Here is a 26,704-nt window from a genome sequence, read left to right as displayed (position 1 = left end):
GAGCTTGAGACCAGGCCCTGTGACACACAGTCCTACAGAACACCACAAGCAGACTGCAGCAAGCCTTTTCTCTCTGAAGACTTTGAAACTAAAAATTCAGTGTAATTTAAATGTTTAGGATATTACACATAGAATCTCAACACATTTCACTCATGTTAACTCTCTACAATCCTAAACATTTTCCATAAATTTCTCTTAAAATAGTTAAATTATTTTGCACAGAAACTTTGTATTGGGACATAAATTGAGGCTGAGCAATGCTTAAATTAACTATTAAATAATGTGAAATTTATGACCATCCCATAATAGTAACTGTTCAACATCTATTATTTTTAACTTTGCTATTTGATCGAAATCTTAACTCTTAGTTTGAATTATGTTGTTATCCATGAGAATGTTCAAAGTCTAATTAGTTAATAGCATTTACAAATGAATTTAAGGTTTAAAAACTATATCCCTCTGGAACATTGAAAGCAATAGCAGAAACATGTGAGGAAGAAGCAGCCCACATACCTCAAACCTAGCTTCCAGACTTGGTTTGATGGATTTGATTGGCTGGAAGCCCATGAAGCTTCCAGCAAAATCCACACTTTTGAAGATCACTGCCTGAGACTTATAATAATAATATAAAAATTTTAGGAGCAAAATCATTGATATAAAAATATAATGTGATATTAGTTACCCAAAAGTCTTCATTTAAGGAAAGTAATACCATATTGATCATTTTTGAAGTTATTTCCACTGGGGGGGGTATATTTCACATTATATGCAACTGTAGGGTACTATAGATATACATAAGTTAATTTCCCAGTTTAATCATTTACTTTCTCAGTAAATGACTCTTTGAACAGCAGTAGAGGAAATCAAAGATTTGAAATTAAACACACAAAAGCTTGCCTTTGTTGAATAACAGTTGTGTAATGCAAAGAAGTGGTTATGTAACCCTCCTCCTCATCTTTTAGCATCCTATAAGGGGTAGTACTCAGAGCAGGTCCCTGAGTGCAGAAGCAAGGGTTTCTGCACACTGACGACTCAAAGTGGTATTTCTTATCAATACAATCATGTTGGGCTGAGCTCTTCCTACAAGACCCACTGTTCTCCTGTAAGCCACCCTTGATTGCCTCGGGATGACATGAGGATTGTGTTTATACTGGCACAACTGGAGCATCACATTCCGGTGACCTTAGGGTCTACAAAGGCATGCAAAGCTCTCTGTGACAGAACCAGAGATAAAAGGAGAGGCAGTCACCTGTCAAACTATGTTCTTAAGGCAGTTAAGGTTCACTTAAGGAAGGATAGACATATCATTACTGGCCACTGGCAAGCCCATGCTTATGTAAATACTACCTCCTCAAGGACTCCATAAAGGAATGGAATCAACTCATTGGGACATCAAAATAATCAGGTGAAAAACATGAAAGTAGGAGGAATGGGTGAGAGAGTAAAGGGCAGGAGAGGGCAGAAGGGAGGGATGGGATGAAACACATTGATTCTGTATGAGGAGAAGGAAGTAATGAAACCACTGTGGAGGGTAATTACATATGCTAATAAGACAAAAAGTAGTATTAGTTCCTCAGGGTTACGTCCTTCTTATAGGAAAGTTAGAGGATGAGCTAGCAAGCTGTTCGTAGTCCTGGGACAAGCCAACTGTCAGGCCAGGAGGTTTAGTAAGAGCCTGAAGGGCATCCCTAGTCTTGGATGCGTGTAACTTTAGACGGGCCTTTATTGTTAACTTCTTGACTCTTTCCTACATTCTGGACAGAAAGGTTTGCCAATGAGATGGGCTCTGGACAGAAAGGTTTGCCAATGAGATGGGCATAACTACAAAATACATCTAAAAGGCAATTTTAATAGTTTTTAAAAAAAGTTTAGTAAACTTTATATCTAAAAAAATTAACCAGACCCAAACTTAATGTTAAGTCAAGGGAAAGAGATTTAAAATGTTATTTCAAGAGAGATGTAGCAGCAACAGAAGAGGACCAGAGTTCAGTCAGACAGGTTCTCCTAAATGACACCTTAGAAGAAAACAGTGGCGCTCAATCCATACACATGCCCAGAGGTGCAATCAAAACTCATCATATAATTCTGATCTTTTACGTGGCAATCAACTGAAAGGCGGCAGTACACCAACAGTACACAGTGAGGCAGAGCGCTTTACAATTGACTAATTCTGAACAAATCTCCCAATCCTATCTGATTTCTTAGTTTCTCCATCAGTAAATGGGTAAGTCAGAAAGTGAGATGGCATTAGAGAACCCAGAACGTGTTCTGAAGACGAAGGAAGGGCCATCGGACAAGAATTCCAGGCAACTTATGGGATGATAAATGAAAGGAAACACAGGCTCCAGAAGGACAAGGCCCTGCAGACACTTCAGAGTGATACTGAATCTACATTTACTTATACCACCAAGCTTGCAGTAATTTGTCTCTGCAGGGACAGGAAATTGATACACATGCATGCCATGAAATCCTACAATCCTCCCATCTCCGCAGAACTGTGAAATGTCTGAAAGCCTACTCCATCCTATTTTGAGCAGCTGAGTGGAGGAAACAGACATTAGGAAGGACATCTTTGCAGATATCTTTGAAAACTTTAGCAGACTTGTATTTTAAACCCATCTAACAGGTTTGAAAGGGATGACTAATAGAATCCTTCACACCTGCAGCCTGTGGCTTTAGAGAAGCCCACAGTAGAAGTCCTTTACCGTACACGGTGACATTAGGAACAGAAACGTACTACAGATCTAAGTAAACCCCTCCCGTGAACTCAAGCCAATGAGCCTAGCAGGACAGAACGCTGCATGGAAGCAGCAGCAAGCTGGAAACTTCACCTTCTGGCTACCATTTTGTTATTTTTAAAATATGAATTTGATCAATGCTAAAGATTATTTTTTTATTAGCTGAGGAACAGAACACATGACATCATGGATACAGAAAATGGAACAAAACAAAAGAAAAAGGAAACCTCGGCCTGCTGGCAGCCCGTCTGAGTAGCAGCAGGGCCACTCCCACTAGGACAGTACCTGCTCCAGCTCCTGCTCTGCATACTGGCGCCTGCTCAGCTCACACTCTGCGCCCTCCCTCAGCTCCCGCAGCCGACAGGCCTCCTCCTTGGCATAGTTGATTTCATCCATCATTTTCCGTTCCAGATTTTGCTTTTCTACAGCAACAGTTCTGTTTTCTTCTTGTGCCTTTTCAAGTCTTAGAGAACAATACATTTTTAAAAATTCATCACTTAAGTATCCAAAATTACATTTCAATGAAAAAATTGTTCCAAACAATATTATACTTTTAAAATTTATAGTCTATTCTGAATTTATAGTATTTCTATTCATCTCAAATTAGGGTAAATATCAGGCAATCTATTATTTGTCCATTTTTTTGTTATCTTGCGCTCACGAGGATCACAAAAAATGGTCTCTGCAAAAAAAGACTTAAAAAAAAACCCTTACAAACATTTAAATCTATTTAAAAGTAAAATTCAACTACATTCTACCTCTATCTGATCTAGTTCCTATGATCTTCTACACATTTACTCCCAAACTGTAATTCTCCAAAAATACAAAATGAAATAAGCATGTATTCCTAATATGAACACTAACCTAAACTAAATGTTTACATATATATTCATACATTTCACAAGCATATTTATTTATGTGACATTAAGAGTTAGGACTGGTTTTGGTAATAACTTTTGTTTTATCCTGGATTTTGAGAGCAGTTCTTAGTAGTGCAAGCTGACCCTGATCTCACCAGCTACACAGCCAACAATGACCTTAGCCTGACCCTCCTAGCCCTACCTCCCAGTATGAGCCACCACGTGCAGTGTGATGCTTCGGTTACCTCTCTTGTAAGTCCATGAGACTCTGCTCTGCAGTTTGCAGACTCTCTAAGTCTTTCATCATTTTTGCAACATGTTCCTTTGATGTCTTATTTTGTGTATAAGCAAACCAACAACCCCCAACACCAATTACTATGGAAATTGTGAGAATAAAATCTTTCATCCAGTTATGAGGTGGACCTATAAAAAGAAAAATAAAAAGCAGATAGTAAAATTATTTTTTGAATGTAATACCATGTAAATATACAGAAAAGCAGACATACAAAGCAAACAAAACTATCTCCTTCCATCCGTTACAAATTCCAGGTTTATAAAGTCACAACCCTTCCGACAATCTGTGTGCTCATTGGATCTACCTAATATACAGGACCTGCAGAAAGGCAAAGAAACACATGGCTATAACAGGCTTATTCTGATCGATCTCATGCTACTGAAAGAAGACCCCACAGAGTGAAGGGATCCCATAACTTGCTTCCATTTCCTTCAGTTAGGCTAGGTCACTGTCACTGAGGCACAAGCTGGAGAATCAATCACTCACCATAAAGCATTTCCTCAAGCATGTGGTTCTGTAATAAACTACTCTCCTCAGTGGTCCGTAATGTTAGATCTAACACTACTATCCCATTAGCACACAGGGAGGTACTGGGGAAGTTGTTACTGGTACCTCCCTGAGAGGAGGCCAGGAATATTCCTGAGCACGCTACAGCTGACAGGAAAACGCCTTCCACCATACAGTCAACTAGTAACAAACACTATCCATTGCTCACCATGTACACCACTGAGAAGCCCTGGGTTCAAGGGCCATAGCTAGTTAGCAAGTGGCCAGTTGTCTGCAACACAGGGGTTGGGAGGAGACAAAATGAAATGCAGGATGCTTCTTCCCTAACCTACCAGGTATGATGTCAACTCGGCACTGCAAATGTAATGCAGAAGGCACAAGTGCTACTGTCTTTAGGAATGTAAAACATAAAACCTCTACTCAAATATCATTTCAATCTTGCCCTGACTGCCAATATATACCAACTTTCCGGGGACTAATTAGAAGAAAGATACATGATCGCTAATGAAATACAATGTAGTATTTTAGGGCTCCAAAGAAATGTAATTTATAGTGGTGGACTGCCTTTCCTGGCTACTTTTATGCCATTTTGACACAAGCTTAAGTCATCTGAGAGGGAACTTCAATTGAGAAAATGTCTCAATCAGATGAAGCTATATTCACGTCTGTACAGCATTTAGTGATTTTAATCACTGATTGATACGGGAGCACCCAGTCCACTCATTGTGGGTGGTATCATCCCTGGGCTGGTGGTCCTGAGGTATATAAGAAAGCAGAATGAGAAAGCCATGAGGAACAAGCCGGTAAGCAGCACCCCTCCATGGCCTCAGTATTAGCTCTGTCACCAGGTTCGTGCCCTGTGTGAGTTCCTGTCCTGACTTCCTTCAGTGATAAACAGTGATGTGGAAGTGTAAGCCAAATAAACCCTTTCCTCCCCAGTTGGTCATGGCATATCATCAGAGCAATAGTGACCCTAACTAAGATACTGCCTAAACAATTATTGCTCCTGCCACAAGATACTCTGCATGCTTCCAGTAAATGACCTCCACAGAAATCTCAAGTTGCTAGGCTATAAAGTCCAGGGTGTATCCATGTTTATGTGCATGCTACAAAGTCGCAGTGTTCCGTATTGCCAAAGCATACACTCTCACATGCCACGCAAGACATGTACTGCAGACAACTACACTCTCAGGAGGTTTTTTCCCTGTTTCTGAGAAGTTCTCAGGTTTGTCACAGTTTCACAGCTTTTCATATTAGTAACTAGTTTGAAAATTCCCATTTCTATGGCAGAAAAGCTCATCCTACAAGCCACATTTCCTTCATGGTTAGCAAATGGTTCTTTTTGGTTGCCTGTTCCTCTCAGCTGTCTGTTTTCTTCCACAGGGATGGGGCAGACTGCACTCTGTATCGCTGCCTGAGAGAGATACTAACGTGTCAGAGGCCCAAACAAAACCACATCCAGGGCTTTGAGTTGGAGTTTCTGTCTGTGACTCCGGTCGCTGATTTTCAACTGGGAAATCATAAATGAAGTTTCATGAACTGCTATCCTGTATATAGAAACATAATATGCAAAGTAAACAAGGTATTTCCAGTATATAGATTTCAATACATAAGCAACATAGTTACCAGTTCACATTCTGATAATCATTGTTGAAAGCTCATCTCTATTAAAGCAAACTACTTCAGAAACAATTTCATAAAACTCAGACACTGAAAGCCTTCTGCAGGGTAATAATTGTGCTGCTATATTGATGAGCTACTATCTTCTGAAATTATTTTCTATTATAACTTACTAAAAGTGCAAAGTTTATGAAACTGAAAGTATTTTATAATAATTACCTAGTAACTAATGTCAGCATTTCACTATCATTTCACACACACACACACAAGTAAAATTACTAAGAAACTTACTAAATATTTTTAGTAGACGTTAAAAAGTTTTTACTTCAGGAGCTTTTATCTAGCAGCAGTTGAAGAGCTCTTACTACACTCAGTGTTCAACTGTTTCAGATGAACAATGTACACTGAAAACCAAATTGAAGGTAAGAAGTCTTCTTGGGTAGGCTGAGGGGAGAGGGATTCACTCAATGCTCACTTCCAGGTCAGTAGGTAGAGGTGAGAGAATACTCGGAACTTGGGGGCCTGCTAAGTTTAAGTTGCTGTGTGCACACACTGATAACAAAGTATGGTGAAAGGTCCAGGAGAGATGGTTCTCTGACCTGCACACACACGCACTGTCATCTGCATGCACACACTCTAACACCACAAACATGCATGCATGCATGCATACACTACATGTACACACAAAAACTAAAAACATAATAAAATAAGAAAAAGATAAAGTACTTCAAACAGACACATTTACAGTATTTTGTTTCTCCCATCAGCCCCAGCAGTATCTTTCAGACTTAGAATTGAAAGGTTGCATCTACAACACATTTCTCAACGCCCTCTGGGTGACCACTGACCTGGGGAGTGTTGTTCCCTTCACGTTATTATCCCTAAAATTCTTCTCATATTGTGGCAGTTCAACAAATTCTATCAACCACTGCAGGGTATCCTCAAGTGTCCAATTGTGAACTGTAACACAGAAAAGAAGGTACAGTTTAAAGCACACTGCTTTCAAAATTACAATCTAAACACATCTATGTATGAGAGATTAAACTTTCAATTACATGTAATACGTGGTAGTAGAATAGCGGCTAGCATTCTAGGGTAAGCTGAAAATAGTGAGGCCCACCCGCTTTCCCAAATGCGGATAATCTAAAACAGAAAAAAATACATAAAACAATTAGACAGGCTGTAGTAAAACTAATTCTAAAATAAGCATTAATACAGAGTTTTTAAAGGATGAAACAACCCATTTCCATGGGTGTAACAACTTAACTACATATAGACTTGATAGGCACTTCACCTAGCCCATTAATGCATCTAATCAGAGAACCACCCTGTGAGAGTCAGGCCGAGGGTAAGCACTGCAGCACACAGCAGAGAACAGATGGGGACTTGTTTACCCCTGTGAAATCTAAGTGCCCTGGGCAAAGATTCAAGGGGGGGGGCAACTTAGAAATGAAGAAAGATGGGAGAAGGCAAAGTTTAAATCATGCTAGTCATTTAAAAGTGGGAGGGAGGGAGGGAGGGAGGGAGGGAAAATGAGAATGAATTAGGTAAGTCCTCTGTCTTGACTACATCAACTAAAACCTACAATAAAAGCCATAGAATTCTGAAGATCTGAGATAATCCTGCTGAGTTGTGTTTGGTTTGGTTTGTATTTTATTTTAGGAAGAGGCAGAAAGTCAGAGAGGGACCACACTAGGAAAGACTGGACCTGAACGCAGGCACACTAAATATAGAAGCTTATTCTATAGCACTTTGAGAGCAACAACCAAGAGCAAAGGTAGAAACAAGAAGAGACCATAGGAATTAAGTTGGAGGCATTTCTCTGCTTGCTTGTGTAAAGGGTAAGCTGTTCCAAGGGAAGGCGTGAAAAATGGAGAGCTGCATACTGTCTGCACTTAATGTGAAGACTGGGGAAAACCACACCAGAGGGCAAACGGGGCTGAAGACAACGAGGAAGTGATAGATGCAGTGCTGCAGATCCATCTGTGCACAAAGGCTCTAGGAAAAGAGCATTCTCATAAATTATAGAAAATTCTAAATTCACATTTGCATGCAATGTTTTCACACTGCCCTTTTCAATGATCTTTAAGAAAAAAACAAGCAAAGTATAACTAATAAAAACCTTCTTTAAAAACTGTATTGCTAAGTGGCAATTTTATACTGAGACAAAGCTCTTATGTTCTCTTTCTGATACATCTCTACCCTAACACCTGTGTATGGGCCTGAGCCTGCTGGAGCCACAGCACCAAACAAATGAGGCTACCAGCCAGCAGCTCAGGCCTAGGGGCCTTCCGCTGAATCTAATCCAGTCAAAGTAGCCTTTTTACACGAAGGCTTCTTCCTTCTGCTATGCACTACATGGAGAACTGCCCTGTCTGAATGCCAAGAAACCCACAGCACAGCTGCACTGCACACACCCACACAAAACTCTCAGCCAGGAAAACAGGATAAGATTCTCTCTGCCTTTGGATTTTTCAATAGTAAAAGAACCAATCTAAGCAATCCAGCACACCAAGTTTCCAAGGAGACCAGATTCAAAGGAAGAAATGCAAAAGAGCACACTAAACTGTCCAGTCCTAATACTACTCGACCTGAGTGGACAGCTGTGCTAGTCTAAAATAGCTTTGTTTGTAAAACTAATTTTCTTTCGAATGCATCTTTAAAACAATACCATCCTATCATAAGACAGAGTTACTTAAGGGAAAGAATTGACTTTCCACTTGATGTCTGGGTTCCTTGCAAACAGTTTTTCTTCTCATGACCAGGACATGAGAAGTTTTGTATTAGCTCCCTCTGCTCCAAACACTCTGCTGTCTTTCAGCCCCTACAGTGGCTCCTTTGTATCCCTCCTCAAAGACCTGATATGAAACCAGTTTGAATCCTAACATCTCCTCTATTTTGTTGAATCTTCCTTTCTTAGCTAAATTCAGTTCTTCATAAGAACTTTTTTCCCCACAGAATTTAATTAATTACCATCATCTAGAAGAGAAGGAATTCTTTGAACATCTGCTTTTCCACGAAAGGATGTATAAGGTCCTTACTGAGCACTCATGCACAGTTTGTTGGGTGCCACTTACCTACTGAAGTAGATGAGACTTAAAAGAGTGAGTACTGTATAACCTAGGCTTGTTTGCATAGGAAATCCCCAGTGTCAAAGAGTGACCTGAAGCTGCTCAAAACTGTGGCAAGTGCTATAGGCTGACATTTCAGTGATTTTTCAGCACACTTAGGAATGGAAAGAAACCTTTGCCAGGCGGTGTACCTAAGTCACAGAGCTACCGTAGCTCTTTCACTCAGGCTCAGTTTTTAAATAAACAGAGTAATAAACTGAGCTAAGCTACTTTAAAATTCTGTCTTTCTGATTCAGTTATAACAAAAGAGGGCTGTTGTCTAAAGCACTGTAAACTGAACAACCAGCTCAGAACATTTCATTACAGAATGCTGACAGGGAAGATCGAATTCTAAAAACAGCTAGGACACCAATAAAAACTGTTGCTAACATTAACTATGTACTACATACCAGATTTATGAATGTTATTTCATGTGGACACTGTAGCAGCTCTGAAAGCAGTACATTTATTCCCATGCTGAGCCTACAATTTTCTCAAGGTAGAACTCTTAATTAGGTATAAACAAATTAGTAAATGGCCACAGTAGGTTTCAGAGCAAGGTGTTTCTAGAATGGCAGACACTGCACAGCAGCATAACCTATGACCCGTCACGATCTGCAGCTTCTTAAAGATGCCCTGTGTCCTTGTGGCCCCTGACACTCTTCAATTGAGACTAGCTTTCCTTTCTTCCATTTGCCTGCCATGTCCTTACTCCCTCCGACTCAAACGAAGAACCCTTTCCTCTAAACATTTTCCCAATCGCCCATTTCAATATTGCATTGGTCTCCTTTGTATTCTTCATCATCTATGCATGGGTCAACCAAGAGACAAACCAATATACATGTGATGTGAATGTCCTCACAATTTGCCCTCTGATGATGAGTGCTAAGATAAGAGGAACTTATTTTTTTAAGTGGTTTGCATTTATTTTGTGTGTGTGTACGTATTTATGTGTATATATACATATATATATATATGCAAATAAATGTGTACATGTATGTTGTAAGTGTGGAGGTAAAGGACAATTTTCAAGAGTCAGTTATCTCCTTCTACCTGCAGGTTTCAAGAGTCAAACTCGGAGTTGGCAGCAAGCCCCTTCCCCTGTTGAGGCATCTCATCCGCCCAGGACTTATTACTGTCATCCAGCTAATTAAGGAGGTTTTTTCCTAAATACACACTTACACATCCATTTCCACATGTACCCTTTAGCTACCGTGAAATGTAGCTGCTATCTCTAGATTCTGTAAAGAGACACTTGGCCAAGAAATCATACATATGATTACACATGTCTATCAACTGATAACTAGAATATGAACTCTGGTCCAAACCCATTCTACTATAGGTAGCTTTTGATTCAAAACACCACACTAACACTTGAGATATTTTCTCTTAGAAATTTAGTGATAATAGCATACAAGTACAAAATGTTACCAACAAGCAGTCTACTATAAGCAGCTGGTGAAGTGGACTTGCAGTTCTCCTAGAGATGTCAGGTATACATAGGGGCTACACTAACGTTGGAGGTAGTAACATAAAAGCTCAGTAGAGTTATGTTAGCTTTTCATGATAGAAGATACGCCTGTAAGTTGGGAGAGACCCTCTAACAACCTGAAGATAATATTTCAAAGAGCTAACAGTTGGGGCTTCCATGCTTTGTTTTGTTGAAGCAGTGTCTCTGTCCTGGAACTTGCTATGAAGATCAGGCTTGGTCTCACACGTGCAGAGATCCACCTACCTCTTCCTCTGGTGTACTGGGTGGTAGGAAAAAGGATGGTGAACAGGACCAGAACTCCAGGAGAGGCAGAGGAGGATACAGGATGTAGAAAGACAGACAGCTGGAGATTAAAAGAATTTTTTTTTTTTTTTTTTTTGCTAACAAGGCAATTTCTGCAACAGTAAATGTAGTTCCTCAGTTGAAAAAAAGAAAGGCACTGTGTTGCATGAGCCCCACCTACACTCTACTGCCAGCCCTACCACAATGTAACTATTTTGGAACAGCACATGAAAGAGGAAAACTAGGTCTAAGAAGTGGAAGCTTTTGGAAAGCAGTAGGGTGCGAGAATGAGAATTAAGAGATAGGAAGGGGTGGACACAGCCTTCACCAAAGAGGCCACCTCAGCCCTGAGAAACAGCCTTCTAAGAAAGTCATGAGTCATGCTCAGGGACACAGCAGGCACACAGCTAGACTACAACTGGATGAAATGCCCTAGCTGGCAGGGATCTCTGCCCCTGAATTCTTACCTACTTACTGGTTCGACAAAATAGCACAACATCTAAGCTGTCTTATTTTGCTCACTACGTCATGCCTTACTATATTGTTGGCTTCCATACTACACGAGATACTATTATATTCCACTGTAAAATTATCATTTCAAGTATTCAATGAAGATGTAACAATTCTTCCTTTGAAAAGAATCAGTTCTGCTCTGAATTGTCTACTTGTGGCCCTGGAGTTGTAATAAAAATAAACAACACTCCTCTCACTTCAAAGCAGCACTGGAGAGTCCTTGGTTCTAGAAAAGAGCCCAGAGGCCTAGAACACAACGAAAGCACTGACTGACAGATGTCAGCTGTCAGGAGGGAAGAGGATATCGTGCTTTTGGTCCATTCCCTGCCTTAAGTATACCTGATACTTACAAATCAGTGTGAAATTTAAACTTTAAGAGAATACACTATACAAATCACTTGTTCCTGTCATCCATAAAAATCAATCTTATAAATCCTATAAATTTTACAAAGCCAATGCAGTCACTAGCCTTAGAATTTACACTAAATTACAGGCCTGAAAATTAAAAAAGTTTCTAAAGTCTCATTTAAAATTTAAGTTAATATTAGTCCTCCAAATCTTAAAGATGTTCATAAATTATCCAAACAGTAATAAAAAAATTAACTTCTAATCATAAAGCATTTCTCTATGTAAAGATACAGTGACAGTTTCCAATTAACTATGTTAAAAGATTTCTATAGTAACATAATTCCCATGTTGAATTCAGCAATACTATGGATACTAGTATAATATATTTAAAATATATATATATATAATATTATATTCAAAAATGATATTATTGTGACTCTTGGCTTATACATCAGGAAGCTATGGATCAGAGAGTTTAGTAACTCCCCAATTCATACTCCAAGTAGGTAGTGCATATGGAACCAAAATTGCTGTGGGTGTCAAAGTTCAAACTATTTACTGTCCTGGTCTTCTTCCTTCCGGTACCTTGTTTCATTCTGAGAAAAATCTCTAACTACAGCCAAGTTCACTGTCGGCAGCAGCAGAGCTTGAGCAGAGTGGATGTATAACTCTGCCTAGCTATTAGCTACTGCTGCATAAACAGTTACACGCTATGTTCTCAGTGTCAAGAAGCAACTGGCAGAAGAGCTCCTGAAGACAAGTCCAACCCTGCTGTAATCAGCTAGGACAGTGGGCCACTGCTGTAAAGTTAACTACACTATCTTCAATTATAGCATGAAAACAACCCTAAAAATATCAACAGAAGCCGGGCGTGGTGGCGCACGCCTTTAATCCCAGCACTTGGGAGGCAGAGGCAGGCGGATTTCTGAGTTCGAGGCCAGCCTGATCTACAAAGTGAGTTCCAGGACAGCCAGGGCTATACAGAGAAACCCTGTCTCGAAAAACCAAAAAAAAAAATATATATATATATCAACAGGCTGGTATAGGCACAAGGGAGGAGAAATCACAAAAGGAATGTTATTTAACATTGTCCATTATAAAATGGTCTGTGCTCTCTGTTCTGACATTTTTATAAAAGTCTAAAGACAAAATGGCTAATGTTTGAAACAGTAGCATGTTTACAAATATATTCTAAAACAATGTACCAATACAGAATTTATCAGAATTAAATTCAATTTCAAATGAAAGACTTTCAAGTTACAAAGCCTCAGGAGTTCTCATTACACTGGCAGATGTAACTTCTCCCAGGAAACTTCAATTAGCCTACGCTGTAAAAAGGCAGGGCTCTGCTAATGAAACTTTAATTAACCATTTATTAAACTTTACTAAACATGAGAAAAAGCAACTCCTTGCACAGAGGTGAAGAAGCTGCAAGCCTGCTCGTCTTTTCCCAGTTGGTCACTTGTGGCTGACACCATGACCACCAGCTGCCAGAGAAAGGTTTATCTTTACAACAGGGCCAGAATGTGAATTCATAGTTGCACTTCAGTCAGCAAGACATGTCTCTGACATGGACTAAACCCCTGCATCATGCTATATTTGGACAGCGAAAGCCATGCCCTGAACTTGGGAAAGTCAGGTATTAGCAGGTGTGCTAATACATTCCTTCATGTATTCCTTGCCTTGAATCATGTAAAAACTTTGCAGAATTTTTAGAACTCAACATGATGTTAGCAAATGCCTGGATATTCAAACTTTAAACCTAAGCCAGGCGGTGGTGGCGCACACCTTTAGTCCCAGCACTTGGGAGGCAGAGGCAGGCGGATTTCTGAATTCGAGGCCAGCCTGGTCTACAGAGTGAGTTCCAGGACAGCTAGGGCTATACAGAAAAACCCTGTCTTGAAAAACCAACCAAACAAACAAACAAAAAACAAACAAACAAAACAAACAACAACAAAAAAAATGTAAAACTATTGGGGTATCCTGAACCCAACAGTAGCTCCAGGAACACTGTATAAGGCTTTATAACTTTTTTTGCTCTAAACTGAGATTTTACAATTATGTAAAATTAAGTATATTACCAGTGGTTATGCCCATAAAAATGGTGAAGAGTAACAAATGCATAAAGAATTCAGAAAAAGTATAGAAATTATTCATTTAAATATATCATATGAACATAAACAACTGATTTATTTTATCATCATAAATATAGGAGCTAAAATACCATGCAAGAGAATTTTAGAAATGTTTTCTTAAAAAAAAAAAAAAAAAACTAAAAACCAAAAACTCAAAGCAGCAATACATTCAGTTACTACAAGAGAAAGAAATGTTTAATCAAGTTTTCTTAAACATCTCTATGTGTGTCACAGAACAAATTTATGACCTAGGAAGAGAGTGGCTAAATCGTTTATGCATTTCCCCTCTGTATCCAGATTTCTTCTTTTAATACTGAATTGGGGCTATGGCAAGATGGTTCACATTCAGCAACCTGCTCCTCTTGCAGGTGAGCAGAGTTTGGTTCCCAGCACCCGTATCAGGTGGCTAACAACCGCCATTCATGCCAGCTTCTGGGGATCTGCTGCCCTCTCCTGGCCTCCACAGGCACTGACACAATGACTATCTTTTTTTCTTTAAGGACTTCATACCAAATCAGTCTCTTTAAAGATGGGTGCGGTTTCCTTTAACCAAATAATCTCAACATGTCAACAACTGTGAAGTACTTAAATAATGAGGAGTTGCCAGCACATGAATATATGACAAATGATTCTGTTAAACTAGGAGAACAGGAAGGGGTCAGTGTCTAGTAATTTGAGTGACATTTCTAGATAAAGCAAATTTCTTCTAAAGTGTGGCTATGTTTTGCAAAGTGATGAACGTGCTATCTTCTAAAACATATTAAACAAAAAATATATATTTCTAAGTAATATCTTTTGAATCTTTGGTTTTATTTTCTGCCACTTTACCTTTAAATCTTAAAGTTATTTTTTATAATATAGCTTCTTCAAGAAAACACAAATGGCGGGTGGCGCTGGTGTGGTGGGTGGCACTGGTGTGGTGGGTGGGAGGGCCCGGGCCTAGGAGGAGGCATCCTCAGAAGCTAAGGCCAGAGGCTGTGAGTGAGTGCATCTCCATCACTAAGCTGGTCAAGGACATATGGACCAAGTCCCTGGGGGAGATCATTTGATCTTCCAGCCCTCTAAGAAACGTGAGATCACTGACTTTTTCCAGGTAATGTCCCCAAAGGATTAGGTTGGGGCAGACCAGAAGACCAGGTTCAAGGCTTTTGTCACTACTGGGGTGTGGTGGTTTGAGTGAAAATGGCCCCCATGGGCCATAGGGAATGGCACTATTAGAAGTTGTGGCCTTATTGGAGGAAGTGTGTCTGGGGGTGGGCTTTGAAGTTTCAGACGCTCAAGCCAGGTCCACTGTTACTCTTCCTGTTGCCTTTGGACTGGGATGTAGTGCGCTCAGCTACCTCACCAGCACAATGTTTGCCTGTGTGCAGCCATGCTTCCCGACAGAACAATATTGAACCAAACCTTCAACTGTAAGCCAGCCCCAATTATATGTTCCCTTTGTAAAGGTTGCTGTGGTCATGGTGTCTCTTCACAGCAATAAAAACCCTAACTAAGACATGGGGATTACAATGGCCATGCTGGTCTGAGTGTTAAGTGCTCCAAGGAGGTAGCCACTGCCATTCAAGGGTCCATCATCCTGACCAAGCTTTCCACCGTCCCTGTGCACAGAGGCAGGGGGAACAAAAGTGGCAAGTCCTCACTGTTCCATGCAAGGTGAAAGCCACTGTGGCTGTGTATTGGTGCGTCTTCTCCCGGCCACCACAGTCACTGGCATTGTCTCTGCTCCTGTGCCCAAGAAGTTGCTGCTGATAGCTGGTATTGCTGACTGCCACACATCAGGTAGGGGCCAACTTTGCCAAGGCCACCTTCAATGTCATCTCTAAGACTACAGCTACTTGAGTCCCAACCTCTGGAAAGATACCATGTTCACCAAGTCTCCTTATTAGAAATGCACTGACCATCTTGGAACCCCACCCCACCCCCAGCAGAATCTATGTTCAGACACCCCAGGCTCCAGCTCTGGTTACCACATAAGGGTTTTATACAAGAAAAATAACATGAATTAAGTCTGCTTAAAATTTTGAATATACTCAACTTGGTATTTCTCCATAGGGCAAATATTTACCAGGCACATAGAAATTAATATTGGGTGCTGAATAAAATAAAACACTAGAATCCAAGCATTATCAAGACTAAGACTATCCTAGAACATGGTATAATAAAATACATTCATTTTTGAGGGAGTCAAACACTCCCTTACCCCAGAAAAAAAGGCCCAATTAAAGAACACCTTTAAAAGCCAGTAAGTTAAGGAGCAGGAGTGGTAAAATTAATTATTTACCGCTAGTTAATTTTACTCCCAAGTTAATTTTACTCTAAAAACTTCTGTCTGACTGTCAACAAGACAAAAAGGCCACCAACAGATTGGGAAAGGATTTTTACCAATCCTAAATCTGATAGAGGACTAATATCCAATATATACAAAGAGCTCAAGAAGCTGGACTCCAGAAATTCAAATAACCCCATTAAAAAATGGGGTACAGAGCTAAACAAAGAATTCTCAACTGAGGAATACCGAATGGCTGAGAAACACCTGAAAAAATGTTCAACATCCTTAGTCATCAGGGAAATGCAAATCAAAACAACCCTGAGATTCCATCTCACACCAGTCAGAATGGCTAAGATTAAAAATTCAGGTGACAGCAGATGCTGGCCAGGTTGTGGAGAAAGAGGAACACTCCTCCATTGCTGGTGGGATTGCAAGCTTGTACAACCACTCTGGAAATCAGTCTGGCGGTTCCTCAGAAAATTGGACATAGTACTACCGGAGGACCCAGCAATACATCTTCTGGGCATATACCCAGAAGATCTTCCAACTGGTAATAAGGACACATGCTCCACTATGTTCACAGCAGCCTTATTTATAATAGCCAGAAGCTGGAAAGAACCCAGATGTCCCTCAATAGAGGAATGGATACAGAAACTGTGGTACATTTACACAATGGAGTACTACTCAGCTATTAAAAACAATGAATTTATGAAATTCTTGGGCAAATGGATGTATCTGGAGGATATCATCCTTAGTAAAGTAACCCAATCACAAAAGAAGTCACTAGATATGCACTCACTGATAAGCAGATATTAGCCCAGAAACTTAGAATACCCAAGATACATTTTGCAAAACACAAGAAACCCAAGAAGGATGACCATCATGTGGATACTTCATTCCTCCTTAGAATAAGGAACAAAATACCCAGGAAAGGATATAGGTACAGAGACAAAATTTAGAACTAAGATGAAAGGATGGACTATCCAGAGACTACCCCATCCGGGGATTCATCCCATCATCAGCCAACAAACCCAGATACTAATGTACATCCCAACAAGATTCTGCTGAAGGGACCCTGATATAGCGGCCTCTTGTGAGGCTATGCCAGTGCCTGGCAAACACAGAAGTGGATGCTCACAATCAGCTATTGGATGGAACACAGGGCCCCCAATGGAGGAGCTAGAGAAAGTACCCAAGGAGTTGTAGGGGGCTGCAACCCTGTAGGTGCAACAACAATATGAACTAACCAGTACCCCCTGAGCTCGAGTCTCTAGCTGCATATGTAGCAGAAGATGGCCTAATCAGCCATCATTGGGAAGAAAGGCCCCTTGGTCTTGTAAACTTTATATGACCCAGCACAGGGGAAGGCCAGGGCCAAGTAGTGGGAGTGGGTGGGTAGGGGAGCAGGGACAGGGGTGGGGTATAGGGAACTTTCGGGATAGCATTTCAAATGTAAATAAAGAAAATAATAAATAAATTTAAAAAAAGAAATTGAGGCTTACATTCCATTCAAGAGCCTGATCCCCAGAGCCAAGCTGTGGGGGTGGGTAGCCCCCCTCCTTCTTGCCTCTTAGCTTTTGCTTATAGTATAGTCTTAGCCCCATTTTAGCATATATCCCTGGTTGCCTTCTAAGATAGTTTCTGTTGTACCTGCTTCCGTTGTCCTACCAGATCCCACACTCATGAGCATCATTTTGCACAGCATGCATCCCAAACCCTGGCACATAGTAGGTGCTCAAAAGATACTTGTGAGAATAAAGGCCTTGAGAAATGTGCTACTGAAAAAAAAAAAAAAAAAAAAACCAACTTCTGTCTGATCTCCAACTGTATCCATTTTTTCCTAGTACATTTAGTATTTTAAAATCTACTGGTTCATAAATATCATTAGCTACATTTACTTAATATGGAATGTTTTCTGACTTAAGTTTTGTTAGGTATATGATACAGTCATGGTTTAATGGTATTGTGGCAAAACAACTTTTAGGGAAAATCCCCTCAATTCTGAGTAGTGGCACAATGGACAAATATTAAGTTACTAAACAGGCTTATTTACAGAGGACCTTTGTCAACGGCTAAAAAGTGAGTTACATAAGAAGGGCGCACTGTGAATAAAGAGCTTCAGTAAAAGTAAATCCACACTGAAGGACTCACTCACCCAAAGACGCTGAACACTGCCCTCTCTAAGGCTTCCTCCAAGAGCTCTCCACATCTCAATAACCTTTCTATTGCTCAGAAGTAGCCAAGTCCCGTATAAGGATGAAAAAAAAAAGTTACTACTGACCAGTGCCTGTCTGGTGTGGCACTGGGCTAGCAGCCTTGCAGAAGTCCACGCTAGGCAGGGTCTGTAGTGTGGCAGCAGCAGACTGATGTGGTCAGGAAAGGGACTATAAACAGGGAACAAGCAAGCAAACACGCTGGGGATAACAGCCGATTCAACTTGCTGTCGGTTTAGAGAGACACAGACACAGACACAGACACAGACACAGACACAGACACAGACACAGACACAGACACACACACACACACACACACACACACACAGTGAGAAGGTAAGTACAACCAACTCAACAGTGTTGGACTGAAATTGGAGGTATAAATTATCAGTGTGAAATCATGGTTTTTAATAAAGAAACAAATACAAACTGTAATGTTTTAAGTTTGACAGTTGAAAATATCTCAGAATAATATCCTAGTAGCATTCTTGCTACTAGTTTCTAAGTCTGGCACTGAGAAATAACACGATGCATCTATAATACCTCCTTAGGTCAAAAGGAAGCTTTCGAGAGCCTAGGGGGTCATATGGTTTACTAAAGCCAGCATAGGAAAAAAAAAAAAAAAAACAGGCTGAGAGAGAATACAACAGAAAAGTTGGCTCTGATGGTAATCGAATGAACTCATACAGAAGATGAAACTTGGAAGACTCAGTAGGATGCTATGAGTGGATCTTTCCCCGGGGCTACTTCCAAGTCTTGTCTGTTAGCACCCACTATTCTCACATGGCAAGATGCTAATAATGCACTCTGTTCAAATCTCTTGCAGCACAATGCCAACTAATAAACACAAGAATGACAGACTATGAAAAATTGCCATTTGGCAATCATCAGTATAATACTTAATCAAAAACAAAAACAACAACAAAAATCCAAAGGACACTAAAACAAGTGGGTGAATATGTTATGAGGAATATGATATTTTATTACACAGTTTTCAAGTTACAGCCTCACAATAAGTATCATAAAAGGGGCTGGAGGGTTAGCTCAGTTAGCTACTTAGCATGCATAAAGGTCTGAGTGCAATTCCCAGCACTGCAAAAAACTGAGAGTGGTTGAGCTACACAAACAGTTTGATGCAGGCCTAGACCACATGAAACCCTGTGTCAAACAAAAACTGAAATATTCTAACAGAAAGATGAAAATCCACTTATAAAAACATAGTGAACACTATCTTCCATACATGACCAAGGTAAAAGCACTGACATTAAATCAAACTGACACAGACAACAACAAAAGAATGTAATGAAAAAATCATTTCCATGACAATCCATCCATAATACATAACCTGATTATGCAAATGTAATAAATAAATCCCAATTTAAGAACAAAAAAGCTGCAAGATAGCATTTTTAAAGATAACCAGCCACAGTGTGTAGGGTATAGGATATAAAGGACCTGTTCCAGGCTGAAGACTGCAGACGTACATGGGCTACCATGCACAATCCTGCACTTCTCAGCTATAAAGGCCATTATGAGGACAAATGTGAAAGGGAAATGGACAGTGGGGTTCTCTGTACAAACACTGCATGGAAAGTCTTTGTTCTAGTTCTGACAACTTCTCTAAATTTGATTTACTTTAGCTGTGAAATCAAAGTTTAAAACAAAATGTTTATATTATATAGATAAAAATTCTATTAATTTTATTGCTTGTGATATTCTTGAAGACAGTATGCAATTTGTTTTTGGTTTTGTTTATTTGGCTAGTCTGGGACTCCCTATGTAGACTAGGCTGGCCTGCAATGCATAGAGGGCTGCCTTCCCCAGCTTCTGAAGTGCTGAGATTAAAGGCATATGCCACCACACCCAGCCAGAACAGGCAATATTAACAATGACAATGACAATAACAAATTCGGGGCCAGTTCCTGTACTCCCCTCACTAACCCTCAGCACAGCTGCCTAGGTGTGTGTGGACGGGCTACAAGGAGAATGCTACTAGTTACACTGTACACGTGGGAACACAGGGAACTAGGGAACCCAGTGATTGAATTATTCACCTGAGTCATATAGGAAGTCAATATATAGGAAGTCAAGCCAGGGCGCTCACTTACTTTTGAGAGATTGATCTTGTCTGTTCAGGAAAGGAGGAGGCTCTTTAATTCACAACAAAAAGGTAGAAGTTCTAAAACCTATAGCAAGTCTATATTAGCATTCATTTAGAAATAAGCTGCGAAGATGTACGATGAAAATACATAACACTGGAAATCTTTTACTATAGGTTTCTGGTATTTATATAAAAATAACAGCAACTACAAACAACTGAGATGATTTTAACAACTACAGTTCAGAGAAAAGCTGATTCATGACTTTGCAGTAGGGAATTATCTGTAATTTTAGAAGTCTTTTTAGAAACATAGTGATTACATGTGGTTAAATTACTAAAACATCTCATATTTGCTTTCAGTTTTCTGGGTTGGAGCTGACAACAATCTCTTTCTGTTTATTTCATATTATTTTCACTGTTCTAACTAGCTGACCACTGCTTCCCAAATCTATACTGTATTTCTTAGGCTTCTTGTGACTATATCTAGACATTTTTAGTCTCTTTCTCTGTCTGTCTCTGTCTCTGTCTTTGTCTCTCTCTGAGTCTCTGTCTCTCTTTGTCTCTCTCTTTCTCTCCCCTCCCTCTCTCTCTTTCCTCCCTCTCAGGTCTCCAGATGTACCAATGAAGAAAGCAACCTGCTATCTCTTTTGAAAATGTTAGAGATGAATCAATATAATTTTATGAAATATAATTCAAAGTCCTATTTAGTTATAAACTATTCATTCTTGTATTTGATGGCCCATGCAAGCAAAACACTTTATTATCTAGGAATTACTTGTAATAGAACTGTCAACAAACTATAATTGAATTCTAAATCATAACTAACAAATTTATTTGCAAAATAAAAAAGCTACTAGTGTAAGAACTGCATTGTTGTGGTTTGAATATGCTTGGCCCAGAAAGTGGTACTATTTAAAGGGGTGGCTTTGTTGGAGTAGGTGTGGACTTGTTGGAGGAAGTGTGTCCCTGTGGGCATGGGCTTTAAGACCCTTGTCCTAGCTACCTGGAAGCCAGTCTTCTCCTGTCTGCCTTTGGATGAAGAAAATGTAGAACTCTCAGCTCCTCTGGCCCCACATCTGCCTGGATGCTGCCATGCTTCTACCTTGATGTTAATGGACTGACACTCTGAACCTGTAAGTCAGCCCCAATTAATGCTGTCCTTATAAGAGTTGCCTTGGTCATGTTCTGTTCTGTTGGTCTTGGACTGTTCACCGCAGCAAAACCCTAATGAAGACACTGCTCAAATGTCACCAGAGAATGCCGATCCTTCCTTCTTATTATCATAAAAAGTGACTATTCACAGTGGTATCAAATTGGTTCTTTAGAAAAATGCTAACTAGATCCTATACTAGATCAAAAAGAAAATAGAGAGCCCATATGAAAAACAAACAAACAAACAAAAACAACCTAAGTAAACTACTGTTTTATAACAGAGTGGGACATGAAAGTACTTCTTCATGAGGTGATGGCTGGCAGCCAGACCTTACCTTTGGAAAAATTCATGAAGTGATCCTCTCCTAGACAACTCTTTGGAGTCTTTATACATTTCAGGTGCATTCACTAACTACAGTGCTCACTGTCTATCCTGGAGAAACCTCACTGGGAAAAGTCAACTGTGCCCAAATCTAATTCACATGTAAGTGAAGATACTACATACCAAAGCCAAAGTCTTGGTAATGATGAGAGTATGAACTGTTTTCCTTTTGCCGTGCTGCTGTGGGAAGGAGCATCTGCCTCTAATTTCAGCACTCAGCTAATGCAGGAGGCTGTCCTGAGGCCAGTCTAGCTACAAAGGAAAACCCTCTCTTAAAAGTAAGTTTATCATCATTTAGAAGTGCCCAGTGATCTCAGTCAGTTTTGACCTGTTATAGTATAAAGTAGCAGGCAGTACCTTGGAAAACTGTGCTTTAACAGGTAAAGTTTTTTTCTTTTTGTTTTCAATTTTCAGGGCTGTATTAGCTCATTTCAATAAAATTGAGATTTAGTATAATATTACAGTATTCATTTGTTTGTTTCGAGGTCCCAGAAAACTTAGTTTGTAGTCAAAAGACTATCAGATTGTTCTACCATGTGGCCCACAGTGCCTGGCCCCACCCTGCGTCCACCCTGCATTTTGATCAGCCCTGGCCTGTTCTCAGTCGAGCTGCACGTGCTAATCTGATTGTAGGGCTGGGCGCTGCTGGTATTCCACTTCAACAGCCTCTGATCATCTGGGGATGAAGGCAGGAAGAAGTAACCAAAATACCCCAGTGACGGGTCAGGTGTGACTTCCTGGCATTCTTCTAACTAGCACAAGCAAGGAAGATGCACCATCGTTAAAAATGCAAGCCCGTAGAGGCTAAGATCCATAGAATAAGCCTCTAGAAATCAGCAAATAAAATCCCAATAGACAAGCCAGTGAGCCCAGCATGAGCAGTCTAATTATATACCTGCACTTTCCAACTCAGTGAGGGCTGCTTTTCAATTACAGTGGTTCAGCCTTCCTCCGTATCAATTACTGCTGAACTGGATCATTCTATTAATACATGGACACACTGGAAACCTCCCATCCTTTAAAATACAAGTAACTTTTAAAAAACATTGTTTATTCTCGGTTGTATGTGTAAGTCTGAGGATGTGAGTGGGAATACTCACAGAGACCAGAAGGATCCAGGATCCCTTGGAGTCACAGACTGTTGGGAGGCAGCCCCACAAAATAACCTTATTTAACACGGGTCTTCCTGTATCAGTCCAACCATGAAGCCTGCTGCCCGTTGCTTCAACTCCTCTGGAGTTCATACCCATGCTTAAAGCACATTCTTTCTGAGGTCTGCTGACCCTCACGTCTTCTTGGTCTTCTTTCTCTTAGGACACTTCTCAGTATTCTCTCCCAAATCTTACTGTTCCCTGACCTCACTGCCTTCCACTCTCCACCTCACCCCATCATTAAAAAGCGCAGTCAGCATTTTTTCTTTTCATTGCCCACCCACAAGCTTATTCAGACATTTTTCCCTAATCATTGCAATCCTCCAAACTCTAACATCATAGAAACACAAAACCTTTATTCTTGTTCTTGTTCAGTACCAGTGTCCTGAATCCAATCCCACAGGAAATATTGCTGACTATTCTGAAAATAACTGACCAGTGTGCCACCTGTCACTAGTCACCTCTGCTCGTTTACTCCCAGACCCTCAACAGAAGTCCCTTTTCATTTTTTCATATTTGTCTTTTTCTTTTTTTGTTCTTTTTGCTCTTGACTCCATTAACTACGCCACAACTATAATAATCTTTCCAAAAACAATGACAAAAATACTTTGTCCAAACTCCTAGACAGAACTGGGAAGTTGGCTCAGCATTAAAGCACTGCCTTGTAACCAAAAGAATCAGAGTTAAGATCTCAGAACCCATAGAATTGCCAGATAAGTGTGGCCAGCTGCCTGTAATTTAATTCCCAGAAGGCTGAGACAGAGAATCCCCAGAGCAAGCCGGGTAGCAAGACTAGATAGAGCCTTAAGTTTAATTCAGAGACCAGGCCTCAGAGAATAAGGTGAAAGACCAAGTGAGAAAGATTCCCACCATCAATCTTGAGCTTCCATGTTCATGGGTACTACACACACACACACACACACACACACACACACACACANANAGAGAGAGAGAGAGAGAGAGAGAGAGAGAGAGAGAGAGAGAGAGAGAGAGAGAGAGTCAAAACTCCTAAATGGAGATATTATTAAAATATACTTAAATCCAGATCTATATTTGGCCCTAAGAAAATCTAAAAGGGAATCTGGAGATGTGTATCTTACTTATGCTATCCTTTATTACATCCTAGCTACACAATTCCCTTAAATATGTAAAACCATGCCAGCCTTGGGGTACCTTAAACTATATGACCTCTAAGCCTCCCGGCATACACTTCACAGTACCTACCCTTGGCTCGCCGTCAGTAAGCAGTTCTACAGCCAAGTATTACTCTTGAGATAGTCCGTCGTGAGCCATACTATTTAAATAGCCCTTGCCTTCCCTGATCACTGTCTATCTTGTTACCCTGTTTAACAGTTTAATCACATAATTCAACTGTACTAGTAGTTACATGATTGTGAATATATCTTTTCACACATGGAAATTCAAACATAGTCATTCTTTCCCTGAATTTGTTGATTTTATGAGGGTAGGATATCTATTTTACAGAATACTCTATCCCAATGTCTGGAATAACGCATGTCTCACAGAAAGAACTAAATAAATTATTTGTAACAATGAAATAATTATGACTTCTGCCCCTTGCAATCAAGGGAATCGTTGATCATCAAGCTTCCTTAACAAAAAGTATTCATTACTTGAGGTCATTTTGAGTCTCTATGTGTAAAAAGAGAAAAAGAAAGAACGGAACAGGGCAAGGAAGAAGGTGGGAGGAGAGGAGAGGCAGACTTACTAAAATAAAGTATTCAGATTTTAAAATAAAGTTCTTCCATCAAAGAAAGGATGGAGGGGGTAGGAGAGGGAGGGAAGGAAGAAAGGGAGGGAGGAATGAAATATACTATACTGCAATTTCAAGCCAATCAACAAAGCACAGTGAGTATCAGTTATGCACAGGAATTAGCGTTTAGTTCTGTGATAAAATAAGCCTCCAGCATTTAACATGGTACGGTTTTATTAGAAGCTAGAGAAATTACATTTAGGGGCCAATTGTAAAAATTATTCAAAGAATCTAGACCTAGCCTTAAAGGAGATTAACTTAACCTATCCTCTTTCAAGGTTTCCAATTTCACTTCTAATAGAGAATGCAGCCTAATATCATGGTCGGTCGGATTCATGCAATTAAGCATGCTCATTGAAAACAAGCTAGAATAATTTAGACAGCTAGCAAAGCAGACAAGTCTTCACACTATCTCACACTGCAAGTGTGATATGCTTCCCTTTGTAAGGCCACAGGCTCGGATCAGTGGGAACACAGCCAGTACAACACACAGAAACCTATGATTATTTAACTGTGGGAGAGCTAGAGCAGCCCTATTGTCAAGTTCTGCCACAAAATATTTGGTATTGGTAATCATGGAAAAGAATGTTGTTAGCATTTTATATGCTAACACTATATAACTGAGAAATTAAACAAAGGTATAAGCCAGTTTATATGGTAAAGAATTTCTTGGGCCTCTCCTCTTTACCCTCCACTCCCCCTTTCCCCTCCTACCTCAATCCCTTCCAAAAAGTTAAAGTCATTGCTCAAGAAGAATTGTTGTTCTAATTCTCCATGAGCAATGAGTTCAAAGATGGATTCAAAAATGGTGAGCAGGTCTAAAGTCACTAGCAACCTCTGTGCTCCAATGGAAAACTGTATTCCCAGTAGATTTCTTGCCTATCTGAGCTTAAATTCACTTTTATCAAACTCAAATCTTATCAACACATTAATACAATTATTCCTGAAAGAAATAGATGCTGCTGTTAAATATGAAGACACAGGAAGACAACCTCTCATACATGGCTATTCAAAAAGCACTAGCTGCTCTAAAATTTCTTATAATTATTAAGCACTTCCTTTGTGTCTTTTAAGTACAGTCATACCTACTTAAAACTCTTTGTTTGATCACACTACCCACCTGCAGCTACCATTCAATTTCTTTTCATATGGACTATCTCTTTCAGGCGGCTAGCTACTGTGTCCTACTTATCTCACACTCTTTGACAGTTTTTTATTATGACAAAATACATATAACACAGTAAATTCTACCTTCGCCTTTTTGTACACGTGTGGCCTTAACTAGTGGGGTTAGGTCCATTTATATGTTGTGCTTTTATCACATGATCTATTTTCAGAATACTTTCCATCCTGTGAAACTGAAATCAGTATGTAGTATTTATACAGCAATCTCCAATCTCACTTCTACCAATTCTTCTAGCACTGTGATTCTTGATGACTCTCAGTGGTATCTCGCATATATACAATTATATAATATTTGTATTGTTAGGCAAATTTATTTCACTAGTTATTGTACCATCAAGAATCATCCGTGTAGGGCATATTGTCAAAATTCTTTCCTTTTAAAATTTACTTAATCCTCCTTTGTGTGTTTGCAGGCACAAATGTGTGTGTGTCCATTCATCATATCAACACTTAAATTAATTTCTTGAAGGTTAATGATTTGCTTCTTGCCAAATCTAAGTTTTTGGGTTAGATTTTTTTTATACCACATTTCTCTATGTCTAACTATAACTAACCACTTTTTTTTTTTTTTTTT

At 39.8% G+C, this 26,704-nt stretch overlaps 1 protein-coding gene across 3 annotated transcripts in view; it reads right to left on the bottom strand.

Moving 5' to 3' along the window:
• Stim2 (stromal interaction molecule 2) overlaps positions 1-26,704 on the bottom strand; it is a 151,479-nt gene that overhangs the window by 12,411 nt on the left and 112,364 nt on the right. For all 3 annotated transcript variants that reach the window (XM_029545104.1, XM_021210818.1, XM_029545103.1), the window contains exons 4-7: positions 6,869-6,980; positions 5,832-5,947; positions 3,844-4,021; positions 3,024-3,201 (exon numbers count right to left, since the gene is read on the bottom strand). In XM_029545104.1, coding sequence (XP_029400964.1) covers positions 3,024-3,201; positions 3,844-4,021; positions 5,832-5,947; positions 6,869-6,980 — 584 coding nt within the window. The remainder of the gene's footprint in view (positions 1-3,023; positions 3,202-3,843; positions 4,022-5,831; positions 5,948-6,868; positions 6,981-26,704) is intronic.

The sequence above is a fragment of the Mus pahari genome, chromosome 13 (assembly GCF_900095145.1).
Source record: "Mus pahari chromosome 13, PAHARI_EIJ_v1.1, whole genome shotgun sequence".
Taxonomy (NCBI): Eukaryota; Metazoa; Chordata; class Mammalia; order Rodentia; family Muridae; genus Mus; species Mus pahari.
Note: the sequence above shows the minus strand (reverse complement) of the source record. Positions and strands in the feature narration are given on the sequence as shown.